The 16,754-nt window shown below is 37.1% G+C and overlaps 3 protein-coding genes across 3 annotated transcripts; 1 reads left to right on the forward strand and 2 right to left on the reverse strand.

The window, feature by feature from the left end:
* Positions 1–26: 26 nt before the first annotated feature.
* Positions 27–8,258, reverse strand: LOC116302678 (uncharacterized). Its single transcript, XM_031712022.2, has 11 exons — positions 7,953–8,258; positions 7,775–7,881; positions 7,512–7,629; positions 6,137–6,190; positions 5,491–5,596; positions 3,832–4,807; positions 2,359–2,912; positions 1,991–2,125; positions 1,336–1,388; positions 1,141–1,239; positions 27–396 (listed from the first exon to the last, which is right to left on the reverse strand). Exons 1-11 carry the CDS (start codon positions 7,989–7,991, stop codon positions 262–264), a joined length of 2,376 nt encoding a protein of 791 aa, XP_031567882.2. The 5' UTR covers positions 7,992–8,258; the 3' UTR covers positions 27–261.
* A 1,110-nt stretch (positions 8,259–9,368) lies between these two features.
* Positions 9,369–13,574, forward strand: LOC116302669 (thioredoxin). Its single transcript, XM_031712012.2, has 5 exons — positions 9,369–9,506; positions 11,139–11,243; positions 11,609–11,668; positions 11,941–12,006; positions 12,505–13,574. Exons 1-5 carry the CDS (start codon positions 9,480–9,482, stop codon positions 12,565–12,567), a joined length of 321 nt encoding a protein of 106 aa, XP_031567872.2. The 5' UTR covers positions 9,369–9,479; the 3' UTR covers positions 12,568–13,574.
* A 1-nt stretch (position 13,575) lies between these two features.
* On the reverse strand, positions 13,576–16,591 carry LOC116302668 (chitin deacetylase 7). The gene is made up of 3 exons (XM_031712009.2): positions 15,830–16,591; positions 15,125–15,343; positions 13,576–14,859 (listed from the first exon to the last, which is right to left on the reverse strand). The coding sequence occupies exons 1-3, from the start codon at positions 16,497–16,499 to the stop codon at positions 14,597–14,599; spliced, it is 1,152 nt and encodes a 383-aa protein (XP_031567869.2). The 5' UTR covers positions 16,500–16,591; the 3' UTR covers positions 13,576–14,596.
* Between the last annotated feature and the right edge of the window lie 163 nt (positions 16,592–16,754).

Raw genomic sequence — 16,754 nt, forward strand, 5'->3', positions numbered from 1 at the left:
AAAATTCGATTAGAACAACCCGGAAGTTTGTTTTCTAATAAAATATTTAATTTTATCTACAGTTTCTTCAGCTTCCAAGTTTTTTTCCAACTCGCATTTTATTATGATATATAAGATCTACTTACAACTTGTCTAAGCTCTCTCTGATGCTGATGCTCTCATGGCTTTTCTCAAGTGTTGGCCATAAAAACCTCATTAGGCTAAACTTCCTTGAAAGTTATGGTCGTTAAAGAATAAATAAATAACAATATATCAGCCATTTTACTGTGCTGTGATGTTTTCTTGGTTGCTAAGCAACAGCAAACTTTTCTGACTTTTGGTTAACGTCAGGTTGATTTTCTTGTCCAGTAAATCTTCTCTTAGTTGTTTTAGTTCGCTTTGTGCATTGTCACGTAACTAGGGAAAGAACAACAGACAGTATTAAGGTGGTGTTACACAAGACGAATTGCAACAGCGATTTTTTGCGTAACGTTTTCTCACTGGACTCTGAAGATGACTTCCGCTTGGTTGTTGAAACGTCAGTCACCACCAGCAACAGTCTTTCTCTAGACTACACTCACCTGGACCATTACACTTCACAACAAACTGTGAGTCACTACAACAACAGTCTTTCTCAAGACTTCACTCACCTGGACCAGTACACTTCACAACAAACTGTCAGTCACCACCAACAACAGTCTTTCTCTAGACTACACTCACCTGGACCATTACACTTCACAACAAACTGTCAGTCACTACCAACAACAGTCTTTCTCAATATTACACTCACCCGGACGATCACACTTAACAAAAAACTTCAACACCTGAGTTCAAACCATTTACTCTTTTCGCGCAACATTGCTGAGTTAAAATCTGGCCTCGTGTGACGCGGCGCGCGGTTGAATTTTTTAACGATATTTAGTTGCGGGAACATGATGCAGCTTTTTGAACGACTTTTACAAACTCGCAACATTGTTGCCATCAATTGACGTTACGTTATGTCATTTAAGGATGGAAGGAAAGAAGGAGGAAGGAAAGAAGGAGGAAGGAAGAAGGAGGAAGGAAGAAGGAAGAAGGAAAGAAGAAAGGATGAAAGACAAAGGAATTTTGGGGCTACATGAAAACAAACAATGCAACAAGAAAATAAGGCAAGATCTTTACCTTCATTTCAGAGGCCAGCCTCATTTTTGTCTCTTCAACTTTGTGTTTTAACTCTTCGACTTCGTTTTGCATTTTCGCCAGAAGCATTAGTTGGTTAGTCTGCAACCATCATAAAAACACAGTTCGTTACAAAAAATATATAAAAAATAAAATAAGAAAATCCATATTTTTTGACATATTTCCAAGTATCGTTACCTTTTCTGAAGGAGTCTTTTCTTGATCCTGGGTTCCTCTGACACCATCACGTTCTGTTACACACACAAAAAACGTTATCAGTCGTTGTTGCTGCGCCCCTTTAAAGCCAAATTAAAGACAAGTCTGCACAATATTCTTAAGTTGAGCGTAAATTCAAAGGCTCAAGAACCTAGTGCACTTGGTGAACGCTATGTACACACCGAATAGAAATATGGCAATCAATTTGTATAACGGATAAAGGACGCGTCTATAAAAAGCGCGCGAAAATTTTTGGACGCTGATTGTTAAAAAAATATCGTCTCATGTGAAGATACAAATTACATCCCCACCACCCCACTAGTAATAATATCGGTTATCATATAATTATCCATAAAATACCTATATTTCTCCTTTTCGAAAAACTGATATTTTCACATGTGAAAATATCGTTACCGTGCTATTAGTTTATAAATAAAAACTTTTCATAATAATAAAAAGCTTGTTAAGTTGATTTTAAAGATAATTATATAATAAACAGAATATTACATGGGCGCTTGGAGATAAATTTCTCGAAGATAAATTTCGTTTCTCCGCGCGCTCATGTAATATCCTCTATATCAGCAGTAAACATCAATTTTTATGTCATATTCTAATTGACAATAAAGTTTCTAAATACCTCTATTTGTCTCCAGGTAAGATACTATAGCTTTATGTTGTACTTCAACATCGTATCGTAATCTGTTTAGTTGTTCCTCTAAAGGAGCAGTTTTCCTTTTTTCATCAAAGAATTTCTTCTTCCAAATGCTCTTTGCTGTGAAAATTAAGAATATAAGCTATTAGTTCCCTGAATTATTATTTATTGGTATTTTTGTCCATTAATCTTTAACATATAACAACTTGAACAACGAGATCAAAAATACCTCGACTGATAAATGGCTTCTACTATAAATTAACCAATCAAAAACATGCACAACCTCCAATCAAAAGCTTTAATATGTCAACATTTCCTCGTGCGAAGCCGTGAGAAAAAGAAACCATCGTTACCTTGGTTACGTTTTTGAAGCGTCTGAGTCTGCAGCGATTTTGCCTTGCGTACTTTCTGGTCTCTTTGTTTTTCTAGATCAACTCTTTCATTCTTTGTCTTTCTAAGTTCCCCCCTCAATTCTTCAACAATCTTATGTTTTCTATCTTTCGCAGACGGGGTGTCCTTTTCAAGCGACATATCTCCGTGATCTGGGATTTGTAATGGCGGTGGCTCAACCGCTTTAAGGTTCTTCAACTTTTCGTCAAAATCGTCTGTTTTCTTCACTGTTTTTTTGACGGTTTTCTTTGTTTTTTTGTGACTTGTTTTACCATCTTTGCCTACTCCATCTTTGCCGGCGCCATCTTTATCGCTAAGCTTTGCTATGTTTTGCTCTCCTTTGCCGTCACCTCGCATTGTTTTGGAGTCCTTTGCATGAGGATCTCCCTCGTTTCCTTTATTAAAAGCTTGTTGGCCGGCTAGTTCTTCATTTTCATCTAGTGCGCTGCTGTTTACACCATTTACAAGTATATCATGAAACTCTTTATTGTTCTTTTTCGTCCCAAAAGAGTCATTTCTGAAAATAAGACAAATGAATACTTCAAGACCCATTTCGAGAGACTCAGCCGCTTAAACATCACCTTGGTACAGATCATGTACACAATAGGTCCTTTGCAGTTAACGGTTACGTGTCTGTACTGGTGAGCAAAATTTTTGTTTTTATTTTAAATTGGTGATTCTTTTTAGCTACTTGTGAAGAACTGAATAAAACGATGTGTAACCAGTGTGTTACGAAATGCAGTCTTATTACGATCTCTCGAAACAGGTTATAGAAAGTGTGTTTGCTCATTCATTTGTTCTCAGTGAATTAATCAACACGAGATTACTGAGCTGCAAAGGGTCTATTCTACGATGCTACACAGTCAAACAAGATTAATCTCAACCCAAAATATAGCTATATAGAGTTTAACGCTCTTGCTTTGAACTATCTGCAAAAGGCTTGAGCTTCGTAATGCCTCGTTAACGATGCGTTACTGACGCGCAACAAAATTAAATCGTGAGTTATAGCAATCGTAAGAAACAAGGTTGCTCATATTATCAATCTGCGCGCAACGAATTTTCTCGGGTTGCGCAGTAGAGGGTAGAGGCCCTCTCCAATCTTACCAACTCGTAAAAGTAACAGCGCCTTGCCCAGCAAATGTTACGCGCTGTGTACCGTTAATTTTGACTGATGCAAAATCGAAGCGTAAAACATTATTCAAGGATTGCAGAAACAATGCATTTTTACGCAAAATATGACCGATGCAATGCACAATTTCAATGCATCCCAAGACTAACTTCACTTGTGTTGAAAAGGGCTTCCTATAAATATTGATTGACACCCACAACACAACACTGGGGAGCCCGATGTGAGATGTTATGTGGGTCGCAAGACCCAGCGCAATACCTGATTATGCTTCCTACCATCTGCGCTTCCTAGTAATAACCCTACTTACAGTGCTTGTGGTGGTGTGATCAAATCATCAGCAATCCCAGAATCAATCTCACTTTCATACAACGGATGATGGGACCTTGCGCCCTTTGTAGGCGAAGGAAACTGTGTGTACCTCGACCTTTCTTCAATGTCTTCAAAATTCGGTACCACATACTCCTTGGTTAGTTCTTCTTGATCATTCCTTTTTTCGTCTTTATTTTTTATATTTTTATCCGAATCCCGCTCCGATTGCGGCGATTTTGAGCGTTCTTTGCGTTTTTTCTTATTCCCCCTTGAAGTTTTGCTTTCTTTACCAGTCGAGTCTTTGCTGGTATTTTCATCTTGCTTTGCTTTACTTTTCTCCTTGCGGGGTCCCGGTAATGGCGATGCAACAACTCTTCCAGAAGGTATAGGTGTCGGCGGTGCCATCAAGACCCCGTCAGGACCCTGGAAGGGAATGCTGTGGACAACTTCCGGTTGAATTATTTGAAACGTTGTAGCTTCCGCTGGTTGAAAATTCTCCTTTTGGATTGTAATTTCAGCTCTGTGTTGTTTGTTTTTCTTATTTTTTGATTTAACTGAACTGTGATCTTTTTTCTGACTTCGTGGAGACAGACCTAAGTCCTGATTCTCCCCACTGCTTCTGTGTTCACTATCACCATGGTAACCATCGCTATGACGACCACCCTGGCTTTCAAACTGGCCATGAACTTGTTCTTCATCAAAGCTTTCCCTCTGATACTTTGTTTTGTTCTCTTGGTCTTGATTATCAACGATGTTCTGATCACCATCATCATCATTATCATCATCATCATCATATCTAGTTTGGTCATTCTTCTGCGTTCTTTGATAATCATCCTCATATCTTTTATTTTCTTCTTGATTACCATGGTAACGTTTCTGCGTTGGGTAGCTGGGTTGTGCTGTGAGATGCTGATTGGTTGCATACTGTGGGGGTATCATTGGCAACTGAAATGGATGTGTTGTTGACATTCCAGCTGAAGGTGGAAATAGAACTCATTCAGTCACAACATCAAACATTAGCATAGAAAATCGCACGATCTTGAGTACAATTCCGAATCATATGAGAAAACCATGAGATGTTTTGGTTTAAAATACACTCAACAAACTTGAGCAACTTAATTGGGAGTCTACAGACTACATTCAACAATGTAATTGTACTCCTCTTGCCCCAATCAGAATCGAATAATCTTGTTGGGTTATAATAAAAAAAAATAATAATTTAACAATGGTGCTCTATTACAGCACTGACATGAATGGTCATTGGTGTTGCGTAGTTGGCAGTCTATTGTTCATTGGAGGAGGGGAAGGTGAAGCAGTTCACAGATTGACAAGAGACTCAAGCAATGGGCAAGGTGAATTTAGGGTAGCATTGGTGACATAGAAGTATAATGTTCACCTCTCACCAATGCAATCTCAGTTCAATTTCAGACTTTCTGTGAAATCCAAGTAAAGTTGCTTGTTGATTCTCTATCATATTAAAGGGTTTTTCTTGTGGTTCTTCTTGTGGTTCTTCAGTTTCTTCCCTCCATAAAAATCGAGTTCTAAATCCCAATTCGATCATGAAATGAGGGCCACAGGTTTGTTAGCCGTTAAGTGGCTGTCAAGTGCTACCCTCTTAAACTAGGACAATATCATTTTATAAGTAACATGTGGTTACCTGTTGTGTGTCCTTGTGTAGCAATGACGACATTCTTGGAGTCGGTGCCAGGTTTGGCGTAGTGTTCATGGAGTCCAGGAAGAAGGAAAATCTCTGGACTATAGGCCTATTGGACATATCATGTGTTAACAATAATTGTTAATGATTGTTAATAAATAAAAGTTATTGATCAGAAAAAATTCATTGGTAATTACTATACTATTAATATATAAACCCTTGTCTTCTGCAAAACAATGGATTACTTGGACAATACAGTGGCCATCTTGGATCGCAAGGAGTTATGGGGCATCCAGGAGCAGATGATGTGTTGTTACAGTAACAGCGCACAACAAGAGAATACGATAAAAGTTGGATTAAGATGGCAAATCAATCACCTTTATCCATTAAAGACAAACACACAAAACTGTATACATTTTCCTTCATCTTAGGTTGTTTTGCTCACTGGCAAGATGGCTGCTGTATTGTCAAAAAAGTCCATTTGATTGACATCCACCAATTTGGATGAGACGGTAGCCCAAATTGGGGAGAAGTGGGAGGGAGAAGGGGTGGGAGGACTGCGGAGGAGGGGCGAGCTGCCCCAATCCCAAAATTCCACAGGCTAATGAGATGACAGTATCAATAATATTAACACATATGTATAACTTACAATTGGGGGGAGAAAGTCTGCTGCTCTTAACAAATGCTCCTGGTTTTCTTTGACCTAAGAAAACAACCAGAAATACTCAGCACGTGTAAGGAAGCACCTCTATGAGTTTTCAAAGTTATGCTATAGAATTCATTTTGTGAAGTCTCCTTTAATTATTTTGCTCTTGAAGTGACAACCCGCATGCCCAAATTCTCTCGATGATATTCTTTTTTCATGCTGTTTTTTCAATTTCCTATTTAAGCTAATTTTCTATTATCACACTCTTTTTGAATATCATTCCACAATAAGACTAAAGGCACAGCATGAAACAGGAAATTGAGTTTGACATACAAAAGTCAAATATCAGTCTTATCTAACTATGTTCATATGAATTAATGACTATTTTCATCAGCAACGACAGACAAAAAGGCTGGACCAAAAGACACCATGTCAAGCCATTATTATCAAGCTTTATTCTTAGAAACTTTAAAAAGCATTTTTTTGGTCTAAATTAGAATGTTTAGCTACCAAGATAATCTCAAAGGATTAAATGGATAAGTTTAAAACAAATAAATAGTGAGAAAGTAAAAAAAAATTTTTCAAATTCTCATCAATCCTACAAATATTTAATAAAAATGTTAAAATATCGATTTTGTAAAGATTTTGATTCAAAAATAATCAAGCATAAATCAAGGAAATCTTTTTTTTGAAAGTGATTTTTAATGTTGACATAGTAAAAGGAAGTTGACAGATCTGTTTATTAATCGCAGACAACAGTAGAATTCCTTTCAAATGTAAGATCATATCGAAAGACCCGGGAAAAAAAAGAGGTACATTAAGTACGAAAAATATCAAATATTCTATGTTTTTGCAGATCAGGAAGGAAGTTTAGATCTTTCTTTTCTTATTTACATTTCTAAAAATGTATTTTTTCTACGGAATATCATAAGCTTAATGGGATCACAATTTCATTAAGCTTAATACCAATGGCGCCCTATCCAGGAAAGAAAACATTTTTCAGCTGTTATACAAGTGAAAATCATTAAAACTTAAAATAAACTCGTTACGAAAATACGAAAAATGATAATGTCTCAAATTATTATTGTTTTTGCTATAAAAACCAATAAATCTAAGATTGAATCAAAGTTTTTAAGTTTACATAAATCAAATTGATTTTCTTTGTGAGGATTTATGAGCTCACTTCAATATGATTATACTCCATTTGATTGCCAAGTATTTGGATAATTTGCAATGATTTTGAAACAAAAACACGGTTATTAAACGTAGAATTGGTCCAATATATTTCCTGACCAAAAGAAAAACTGTAAATTCAAGAAAATTATCCGATTTTTTGAATTCAACAACAGTACAAGCATCTACTTCTCTGAATACTTACAACAGCCATACATCTTCCTACACTTCTAAGAAAAATAAATTCCTCTGGAATAATATCTTCTCCTAGTTGTTCTTCAATGCTTTCTCTTAGCTGGTGTAAATTAGTTTCAGGATGAACTCTGTTGACGAATAGTTTTTTCAAATGAGAAAACCAATTGACCATGTGTTACAGTACTCAAAGGACAACACAGACACTTAGATCAAGGTCTCGAGTAAAGGTATTTTGAATATTCCCGATTATGATCAAGAGATCGTCCAACATACCTAACAAATCCAGCAGATACGGACTCCAGAGCAATGTTATTAAAAGCTGTACGGTATTTATCAAGCCAAAGTTGTTCTGGAACTACAAAAATATGCAAGTCTGCAAGCTAAAGAACAAGAAAGAAAGTCAGTAACAAAATCCCTAAATGATCAGCTCTAAAGCCTCACAAATACCTACTTGATTACGTACAGATCTTCCAGAACTAAGATCAGACATCTCTTCTAAGTCTCTAACGATTCCTGAAAAGCTAGAGTAAAAGTTCCTTCATTTTTTAATGAATTTTTAACGTGTTTCTTGATAATTCCTCTGGTTGCCAAGACTCTATTTATTGCTCACTTATCGTTGTTAGTCACGTGAACAAATACCTTTGACGTCATAGTTTTGGTACGCGCGCTCTCATTGGATAAGACCACCAAGCCAAGTAAATATTTGGACATTGTATTGTTTAGTAAGTGGCTAGGGTGAAAGTATAGGATTATTTGGATATTTATAAATCCTTTCCTTTTGTGTAGTAAAGCTACGCTCCTGTGATTTAAGAAAGTACTATCTTAAACATGGTAGTCGTGTTGATTTTTTTTTGCTGTGCCATAACAGCTCATCCGGCCACGTTAAAAAATTCAGAAAATAAATAAATTTACCCGATCCTAAGTTTTAGGGCCATTCCCTCTACAAAAAAACACTTCCTTGTTTATTCGAGAGAGTGGGAAAAGCTTTGATGATTGCTCTCTTCCTAGTACAAGTAGGAGGTAGATCGAAGGTGTGGAAAAATTTAACTTAGATGCCGCAGAGATCAGTGGGCGAGGTCCCAAACGTGTTCAAGAGAGGCCAGATTACTGTTTTACTTTATTGAAAAAAGTTTAACACTTCATACATAAATGATGCTTTTTGCGGAGTAAATTGTTCTCCATTCGCTTATAAACTTTATTTTTTTTCGAACAACTTCTTCGGCCAAACCGGTATGCTCAAATTTATACGAGGCTCTGTATTCGTTCCACTTTTAAAGACTATGGTAATTATGGATAAAGATGAAAAAGTTTTGGTACAAAAAGCTTCAAAGACATCAGTAATTTTTTCGCGTTTGGCTTAGTATAAATAGCAATGACATCGGCATTCGCATAAGAACAAACCTTTAAATGAATATAATCGTATTTAGTTTTTACCCGATGCGCAAAGAGCCCGCTCATTGGCTACCTATCGTGTTTCGCAGTAACGTCCCCCCCCCCCCCCCCCCCCCTATTTCATCCCTAGTGCTGAATCAATTTCCTTTCGGAGAACAAACAGTTTTCAAATCTTAGAGCCTCCACACAATCTACAAGCAGCAATCAAGCAGCGGCAAAATTAATTTAGCAAGCAAGCATACTGATATGAAATCAGAACTGAGTAAACTAAGTAATTTTTACTGCGTTTTAAAATAACCATGGCGTTTCCTCTATTGGGCGTGGTTATTCCGGTATTTCTTAACCCTATGATTTTGAGCGCAGATATCCTTAAGCTCTTAAATTTAATATTTAAAGCTTAGACCTGTTAAGAAGTCCACAACCTCGTCGTGGGAGCCCTGTGGTTTAGGTCTAACGTTAGGGATCTGGGTAAACATTACTAAATACGAGTATGGTCACCCTGTGTGACACTTGATTTTGCAAAGTCATCCAGCCCCGAAGTATTAAAGAGTACAGTAAATCGAAATTTTCTACCTATTGAATCACCATGCCAATAAAAGTGATAGAATCAAAGGTAAGCCTATACTATAATTGAGACGTCCTGAAGTTTTGGCTTGTTTTTAGCTCAATCTCAACGATCAAAGCAATTCACAAAATCGAAGTCTTCGAATTCGCTTGAAATTGCACATGTTGGAATTTCAAATTTACTTTCTCACGCGTAAACTCATCTTTTTAGCTTCAATGTTAATAGTGTTTTACCCAAGTTAGCTTAATTTTACACTATGTATGTTAGGATTCTTTATCAAACTTTAAATTTCGGCCCAAGGAGAATTCGTGTACGCGAAATTTATTTTTGAATATAATATTACATAAGTTTAACTTGATTAACTCATTTATGCATGGCATGGTTTCGTAATTGTGAAATTTGTAAAGATTTTCGTTTAAATGCAAATTTCTTATAGTTACCACATGCTGCTAGTTTTAATGGCAGAAAAAAGACTATTGAAGGCAAGAATATATATCAAATGTAAAGGTTAAGACAAATAATTATAAAATAATGTTCCTCTTTATGGAAACTGAAATTCATAAATAGAAGAGAATACTTTATTTAACTACGTGCCTTATTACGAACTCTGAATTCAGTGCATTTGGTAATATTTACTGCAGCAAGGCTGTATGGGAATCTGAGAACGATGTCCAAAGTTTTTGGTGACCATAACACAATTCAACTTCATTTATGCCATGCGACAAGCTGGTAGTGCCAAAAAGGTAGAATGCACCTGAGACCAATTGACCACTTAAACACTAGCCTTCACATGGTATAAGTAGTGTTGGATTGTGTTACGGTCACCTAAGAGGTCGGGCATTGTACACGGATTCCCGTACAAATGTACTGGCTTTTGAACAAATTATTTACTTGGTTTGTTTATTTGTTTCTCTAAATAGCAGTAAAAAAAAGCTTCAATCTAATTGATATTTTGCTTGTATTTCGGAAGCCAACACAAATAACAGGCATCCCAGACCTCCTATATATCCTATATTTCCTATAATTTGTATAGGATCCTATAAAGAGCCTATATTTAAAGAAAACCTCCTATATTTCCTATAAATAGGACGACTGCTAATTGATACATTTATATTTTACACTGTTTAGCATGTTTGGCGAAGGAAATAAAATGGGCCCTTTTTTTTTGTTCTGTTTTTTTTAATGGCTTTTTAGTTCTCCAAATCATTGCCCTTGCACCCTTCTGATCCCTGGTTACGCCTCCGAAAAGCTATCTTAGCTCCTATAAAGTGCATATATTTTTGGGAAAAAATCCTATATTTTCCTATATTTAGAACTTGCACAGCCTATATTTCCTATCAAATTTGTCTAAAATGTGGCTGGGATGCCTGAAATAAAATAAAGTAAATAATGTTATTGGTTTTAAAGTAAGTACATTCACACAAAATCTGAGAATAATGTCTAAACTTTTTGGCGACCGTAACACAACCTACTACAGTTTATATCATATGATGGCTAGCGCCAAAGTAGTGAATTCGTGAAAGTCAGGTGCACTACCTAACACTTCAATAAAATTTGCCTTTTTTGATTCCATGAAAATTAGATCAACTGACCCAGATTAAGGAGTTGTGGATAATAGTGAGCTTAAATGCCACAGTCATTTGTGTGACCCTTTTTAATTCTTTTTTATTCTGTTAACAGGAAGAGTTTGATAACTTTTTAAAGGAGAATGCCAGCAAGCTTGTGGTGGTAGATTTCTATGCTGAATGGTGTGGACCCTGCAAGAGAATAGCTCCTACTCTTGACGTTAGTATTGTTGTTCTTTTTTACTCTGATCCACTGCTGTGGAATTGGTGACATCTGTAAGATGTTCAGTCCTTAAAATAACAGGTTATTTTGAAACATCTCATTTCTGAGAGTACCCCCCTCCCCCCGGGCAACTGTCAGAATAGTAGTAGATGGGTTCATTCTATTTAGTCACTAAGTATTCTGTAATTCCAAAAAATATGCATTCCCCCACCACAGGGGGAGTTTGTAAAAGGACCCACCTACCCCCAGGAATTTTCTAAGTCTATTTTTTTGTTTTTTCTCATAACTCCTTCCTCTCCAGAATTTCCAATTTCCTCCATGAGTGGGGTACACATTTGAAATCATTCTTCAATCTTTTTCAGAAATGGGCTGGGGAATACACGGATGTAATTTTTGTCAAAGTGAATGTAGATGAAAATAATGTAAGTAAATTTATGTATTTGAGTGAATCTTTTGACTTACAGTTACAAAAACTTGTCGGTGATTTGGAATACAACTGATTCAACAGGGTATCTGCATTCTGTTGCTAACTTAAGGAAATCTTCAAAGCTTCGCATTGAAATTTGTCCTGACAGTGTGCATGTAGAAGTCTGCAAATCATACTTTTTCCTGTTGTGCTGTACAGTAATTGAAAGTGAATAATAATATTATTGACAGTGAAGTAAGTCAATTTTCTTTGAATGATTTATTTTAGGAAACTGCAGAAGCACAGGGTGTGTCTGCAATGCCAACATTTCAACTCTTCAAGGATGGCAAAAAGGTACAGGAAAAATGTTTTTTTTATTTTTGCAGTTGATGTTTTCCTTTATCTAGTTATATGTTACTGTTCTTAGATTGTATCTAGACTGTAAAAGTGGAATGATCAAGTATAGGTAAATGGTTTGCTATAGAAGTGCAGCCATTACTACTCCTACTTCTACTACTATTACTACTGCTGCCACTGCTGCTGCGGCTGCTGGTGCTACTACTACTTCTACTTACAACTGCTACTGCTACTACTATTATTGCTGCTGCTACTTCTAATACTACTAATACTACTGCTGCTGCTACTACTACTACTGCTACTGCTACTGCTGCTGCTGCTGCTGCTACTGCTACTACTATTATTGCTGCTGCTACTTCTAATACTACTACTGCTGCTGCTGCTAATACAAATGCTGCTGTGTGAGAAAGAAGGGGACATTTTTTGTCATTACTGTCTATGAGCTTTCGGCATGTACTGTACTAATCAAAGAATATTATAACCATTCCATTCAAGGTTGGTGAAGTTGTTGGTGCCAGCGAGACCCAACTCAAAGAAAAGATAGACAAGCTCAAGTGAACAGACCAATCACACTTCAGCACTGTTGTTTGAACTTTCATTGATACTTTTTTGCCAATTTTGCACAGTTTAATAATTGAGTAGCTTCTTTTTACTGTTTTCTGACACAAATTTAAAATTCTTTTAAATACACTAATAAAGCAAAGGAAATGAAGCCTGCCCCCTTAGACTGCATTACTTAGGCCCTGTCCACACTAGGCTGGATAAATTTGAATCCAAATTTTCAAACTGAAACTGAAAAAAAGTTTTTTGTCCACACTGATACAGCTAGCCGGCGTTTTCAAATTTTTCCACTCTGGAGACCGTATTCGAAAAAATTCATTTTCTGTGAATCGCCCGGACTAGTGTGAACGGTGGGCCTAACCAAATAGATAAAAATTCGGATTCAAATTAATCCGGCATAGTGTGGACAGGGCCTTAATCATTATTGGACTTTTTCAATTCATTCTTCATTTCAATCTTCAGTTAAATCTTCAGTTAATGTTTCAAAAATAAATTCAAATCTGGAGCTCAGTGGCACATAATGATGATTTGACAAAACAAAGCAAAATTAGCCAATCAATGATAAACTCAAACTACATTCCAATCTGCCACAACCACCTGATAAACACAGAGACTTTCATGTTTGTTGTGGCCTGTTGAAATTTGAATTTATTTTTTATTTCATTAATGGAAGTTTAAAACTACCAAATATCCAATAATGAACTGAAATAATGCAGTCTTAGGGAGACAATTCATGTGCTTCGACAGTAACTGGTTAATATCCTTGTTTACAGACTCAAATAAGAGGTCTAGCAGCAGGGAAACACTGAAAACAGCCTAAGTTAAGGTTTCTTGTATTACGCCATTGATTTGAGGGTTTTCCCTTTAGGTTTCTATGGTTAATTTTTTCTTTTTTACAAAATCTGACAAGCTTAATTCTAATTTGATCTGTGTTAGGAACCGTGTGTTAGCCATAGCCTGATGTAGATCAGCACAGAGGTCATTAAACATTTGATAACAGTGAAGTTTGGTTTGATTTTTTAATGGATTCAAGTTTCCATGGTGAAAGATAGTTTGGGTAGTCTGGGGTAGGTGTCGTCAGGGGTAGGGGTAGTCAGGGGTAGGTATGGTTGGGGTAGGGGTAGTCTGGGGAAGGTGTGGTCGGGGGTAGGGGTAGTCTGGAGTAGCAGTGCATGAGAAAAGTGCACATATTTTTTTTGAATTATTTTATATTTTGCTTTGTTGAAAAGGTTTATTTAACCATTTATTTTTTGGACTGAATTGACTAATTTTACTTGCATTATGTGAATTGTTTAGAAAAAATTATTTCAACTCTATTATTAATTTTGTCATTACATTAATTTCATCCTCAGGCTATTCCATATTTATTCTCCAGAAAGTAATTGGGATTCCTGTGTTGAAATATATGGCAAATAAGAACTGGGCACTAGAAAGAGATTCACAATTTTCCGTACATTGGTTTACTGGTCATACACAAAGCACTCAGTCGAGGCTGCAAGGTAGTAAGGATTTTTCAAATTACTACGGATCTCACCGAACTGTGGAGACACGTCAAAAATTTGTCTTGCTACCACACCCTAATTCATCCACAGACACGCCTACTTTTGACACTGTCTCAGATCTAGCACATTACCAGTAAGGTATTCACTGTAATACATGTAACAAAAGTAGGCGTGACAGTAGACGAATTAGGATGTGGTAGCTGAGACAAATTTTCGATGTATCGTCACAGTTTAGGTGAAATCCGTAGTAATTTGAAAATATTTGAACCTTGCAGCCTTGATTGAATGTTTTGTGTTTGAACAAGTAAACCGAGGTATGGAAAATGGTAATTAGAAGAGAGCAACCTCATCCTAAGGGTCCTTGTGGCTGACTTTGATTTAACTGTGGCGGTCATCGGGGGGGAGATTGAATTACTGTCAGCTGAGGACCCTTGGGATGAGGTTGAGAAGGGAAGGAGGTGTCTGCTGAGGTGTTAGTATAATTATGTTTGTTTTTTCAATTGCAAGTCCCAGTCCTCTCACAATCAGTTACCATCAGGGTTCCCAACCCATGGATAGTTGTTGGGACATGGCCTGGTACATGTAAACAGGTAATGATTTGGGTAACTACAGACATTCACTTCCGAACTGGAACACACGGGAGGGCGGGGTGAGTCGCACTTCCAGGGACTGAATTCTTTGATCTTGTCAAGTGTCGTCGGTTGTTTCATCCATTCAATGACCTGGGAAATAGTGATGAAGTAGACATCGCCAAGGGATGAAACGTTCCTAATGAAATCTTTTACACCTGTGTGGGACAAACCAAATCCAGTTAAACTTTGTTTACATTGGCTAAAATGTTAGAAATTTAGGCTAAATTTAAGCTTAATTCTCTTCATTCAAGATATTCAGCGTAATGTTTAGTTCTTCTTGCCTTCACCAGCTCATAAACCAAATTTCATTGTGATTTAAGATGTGTTGTTGTCTTTGATGTGACGTCATTATGAAATAGGGCAATGTTCTCTGTCTTAATGAAATAGACTTATGGTGCATGTGTTCCTTATATGCTTTACCTTCGAGTCTTTCGGGGTGACCCTGAAACCAGGCTGCGTGCATAAACATCGGAAATGGAGCCCTGTTGCTCTCGTAGTGACGAAGGAAGTTCTTATAAATCAAATCATAGGTCTCTTGTCTAGAGGATGGCGCTGCACACCCATCAATCATGTTACAGGGATTGCCATTCTTATCACTGTAGTCAATCATTGGAACCTCCCACAGGCCTGGGTATGAAGCTAGAAAAAGAACTCGTATTAGACAGAAGTAAAACAAAGTGACATCCTCCTCACAGCAAATGCGCTCACTGCTCTATGTAAGTTTTGTAATTATTATTAATACTATTATTTTTAGTTTTTTCAAAATAGAAAATAAAAATGCTATACCTCATCTTGTGCCGTGTGCATGGAAAAATAATTGCTAAGAGGGAGGTGGAGGGGGAATGTCAAAAGCACGTTCTTTAAATATTAGAGTCGACACGTGTCACGCAACGGACAAAAAACGTTGCATGACGAATCTAAAAACGTCTGCGTATAGGTGCAACCCCCTCCCCCATGAGCAGGATTAAATCTTAACTTCCGTATGAGTTAAAAACTCTGTTGCTCGTCAGTTCTACTCTGGAAATTTTTCGGGTTCACTTTTAAAAAAATATAATGAAATATATATGAATCCAGAAACCATAAATGTATGTTGTTAAATACGATATGGGGTTGAATGACACATACCTGTGGGACACGGAGGTATGACGCATTCCTGTGTCGTGCTATAATCGAGAGTATACGGCCACATAGGTGGATTCATGAACTCTTGTGTAGGCATAGAAGACTCGAAGGTAAAGTTCCCATCATACAGGACTTTAAACTCGTTATTTCCTCCAATCTGTAGGAACGGCGCTCGAAATCCCTTCACTTCATCTACAGGAATGTTCCCCCATTTTCTGAGAATTTCTCTCATACCCATTATTTCTTGCTTCCATTCTTTCAAAGTAGCATACTTCCACCAGGAGATGGGTAAACGGTGCGAGATTGAGTGGTCTGCAATCTCATGTCTGTTGTGGTACAAAGTCTGTACCATCTGGTAGTTAGTCCATTGGTGAGAAACAAAGAAGGTTCCAGTCATGGGACAATCGTTCGGATTATGCAACTCACCATCGAATAAAGACGTTTCGTAGGGATAAACTTGTTCGTTTACGGCATCATCAAACGACATCATGATCATTTGAGGGACAGACTTCGCTTCAAGGTCCCCAGGGATCTTGGTTCCACTGCAGAAACAGTCAGGCAGTTTACATCTACTTGGATCGCACTGACTGGCTGCATTTTTCACCGGGGAAGCAGCAGTTGTATAGAACTGCAATACAGCAGCCGAAAAAAAACAAATTTTCAAAATTTTCATGCTTTACCTCGGAGCGACTTGCTGCAACAACTTTAAAGAAGTTATGACAGTATCCCGGAAAAATTCGATTTAAATATGGTGCAAACTGAGCGCGTGACTGTTGTTTTCTAAGAACACTTAATATATGTCAACAGTTTTCGGAATTCAAGCTAAAGCATTTATTGAAGCGAAAAAAGGAAGCAAAACAAATAAACCGCAATAATTAAAGCGAAAAGAAAAGTATTGCCTTGCCAAGAATTATCTGAAAAGGTAATG

This window comes from Actinia tenebrosa, unplaced genomic scaffold (assembly GCF_029948245.1).
Source record: "Actinia tenebrosa isolate PJP-AT-01 unplaced genomic scaffold, QUT_ActTen_1.0 PGA_scaffold15__27_contigs__length_11533743, whole genome shotgun sequence".
NCBI lineage: Eukaryota > Metazoa > Cnidaria > Anthozoa > Actiniaria > Actiniidae > Actinia > Actinia tenebrosa.

Excerpts from the sequence above, each read along its gene's own strand:
- LOC116302678 (XM_031712022.2), bottom strand. The coding sequence starts at position 7,991 with ATGTCTGATCTTAGTTCTGGAAGATCTGTACGTAATCAA. Across the intron at positions 2,913-3,831 it reads ATCACACCACCACAAGCACT|AAATGACTCTTTTGGGACGA; the intron begins GTAAGTAGGGTT and ends TCTTATTTTCAG. Across the intron at positions 1,240-1,335 it reads AAAAGACTCCTTCAGAAAAG|ACTAACCAACTAATGCTTCT; the intron begins GTAACGATACTT and ends TGATGGTTGCAG.
- LOC116302669 (XM_031712012.2), top strand. The coding sequence starts at position 9,480 with ATGCCAATAAAAGTGATAGAATCAAAG. Across the intron at positions 11,244-11,608 it reads GAATAGCTCCTACTCTTGAC|AAATGGGCTGGGGAATACAC; the intron begins GTTAGTATTGTT and ends AATCTTTTTCAG. Across the intron at positions 12,007-12,504 it reads TCTTCAAGGATGGCAAAAAG|GTTGGTGAAGTTGTTGGTGC; the intron begins GTACAGGAAAAA and ends ATTCCATTCAAG.
- LOC116302668 (XM_031712009.2), bottom strand. The coding sequence starts at position 16,499 with ATGAAAATTTTGAAAATTTGTTTTTTTTCGGCTGCTGTATTGCAGTTC. Across the intron at positions 15,344-15,829 it reads CATACCTCCGTGTCCCACAG|CTTCATACCCAGGCCTGTGG; the intron begins GTATGTGTCATT and ends TTCTTTTTCTAG. Across the intron at positions 14,860-15,124 it reads TCACCCCGAAAGACTCGAAG|GTGTAAAAGATTTCATTAGG; the intron begins GTAAAGCATATA and ends TGTCCCACACAG.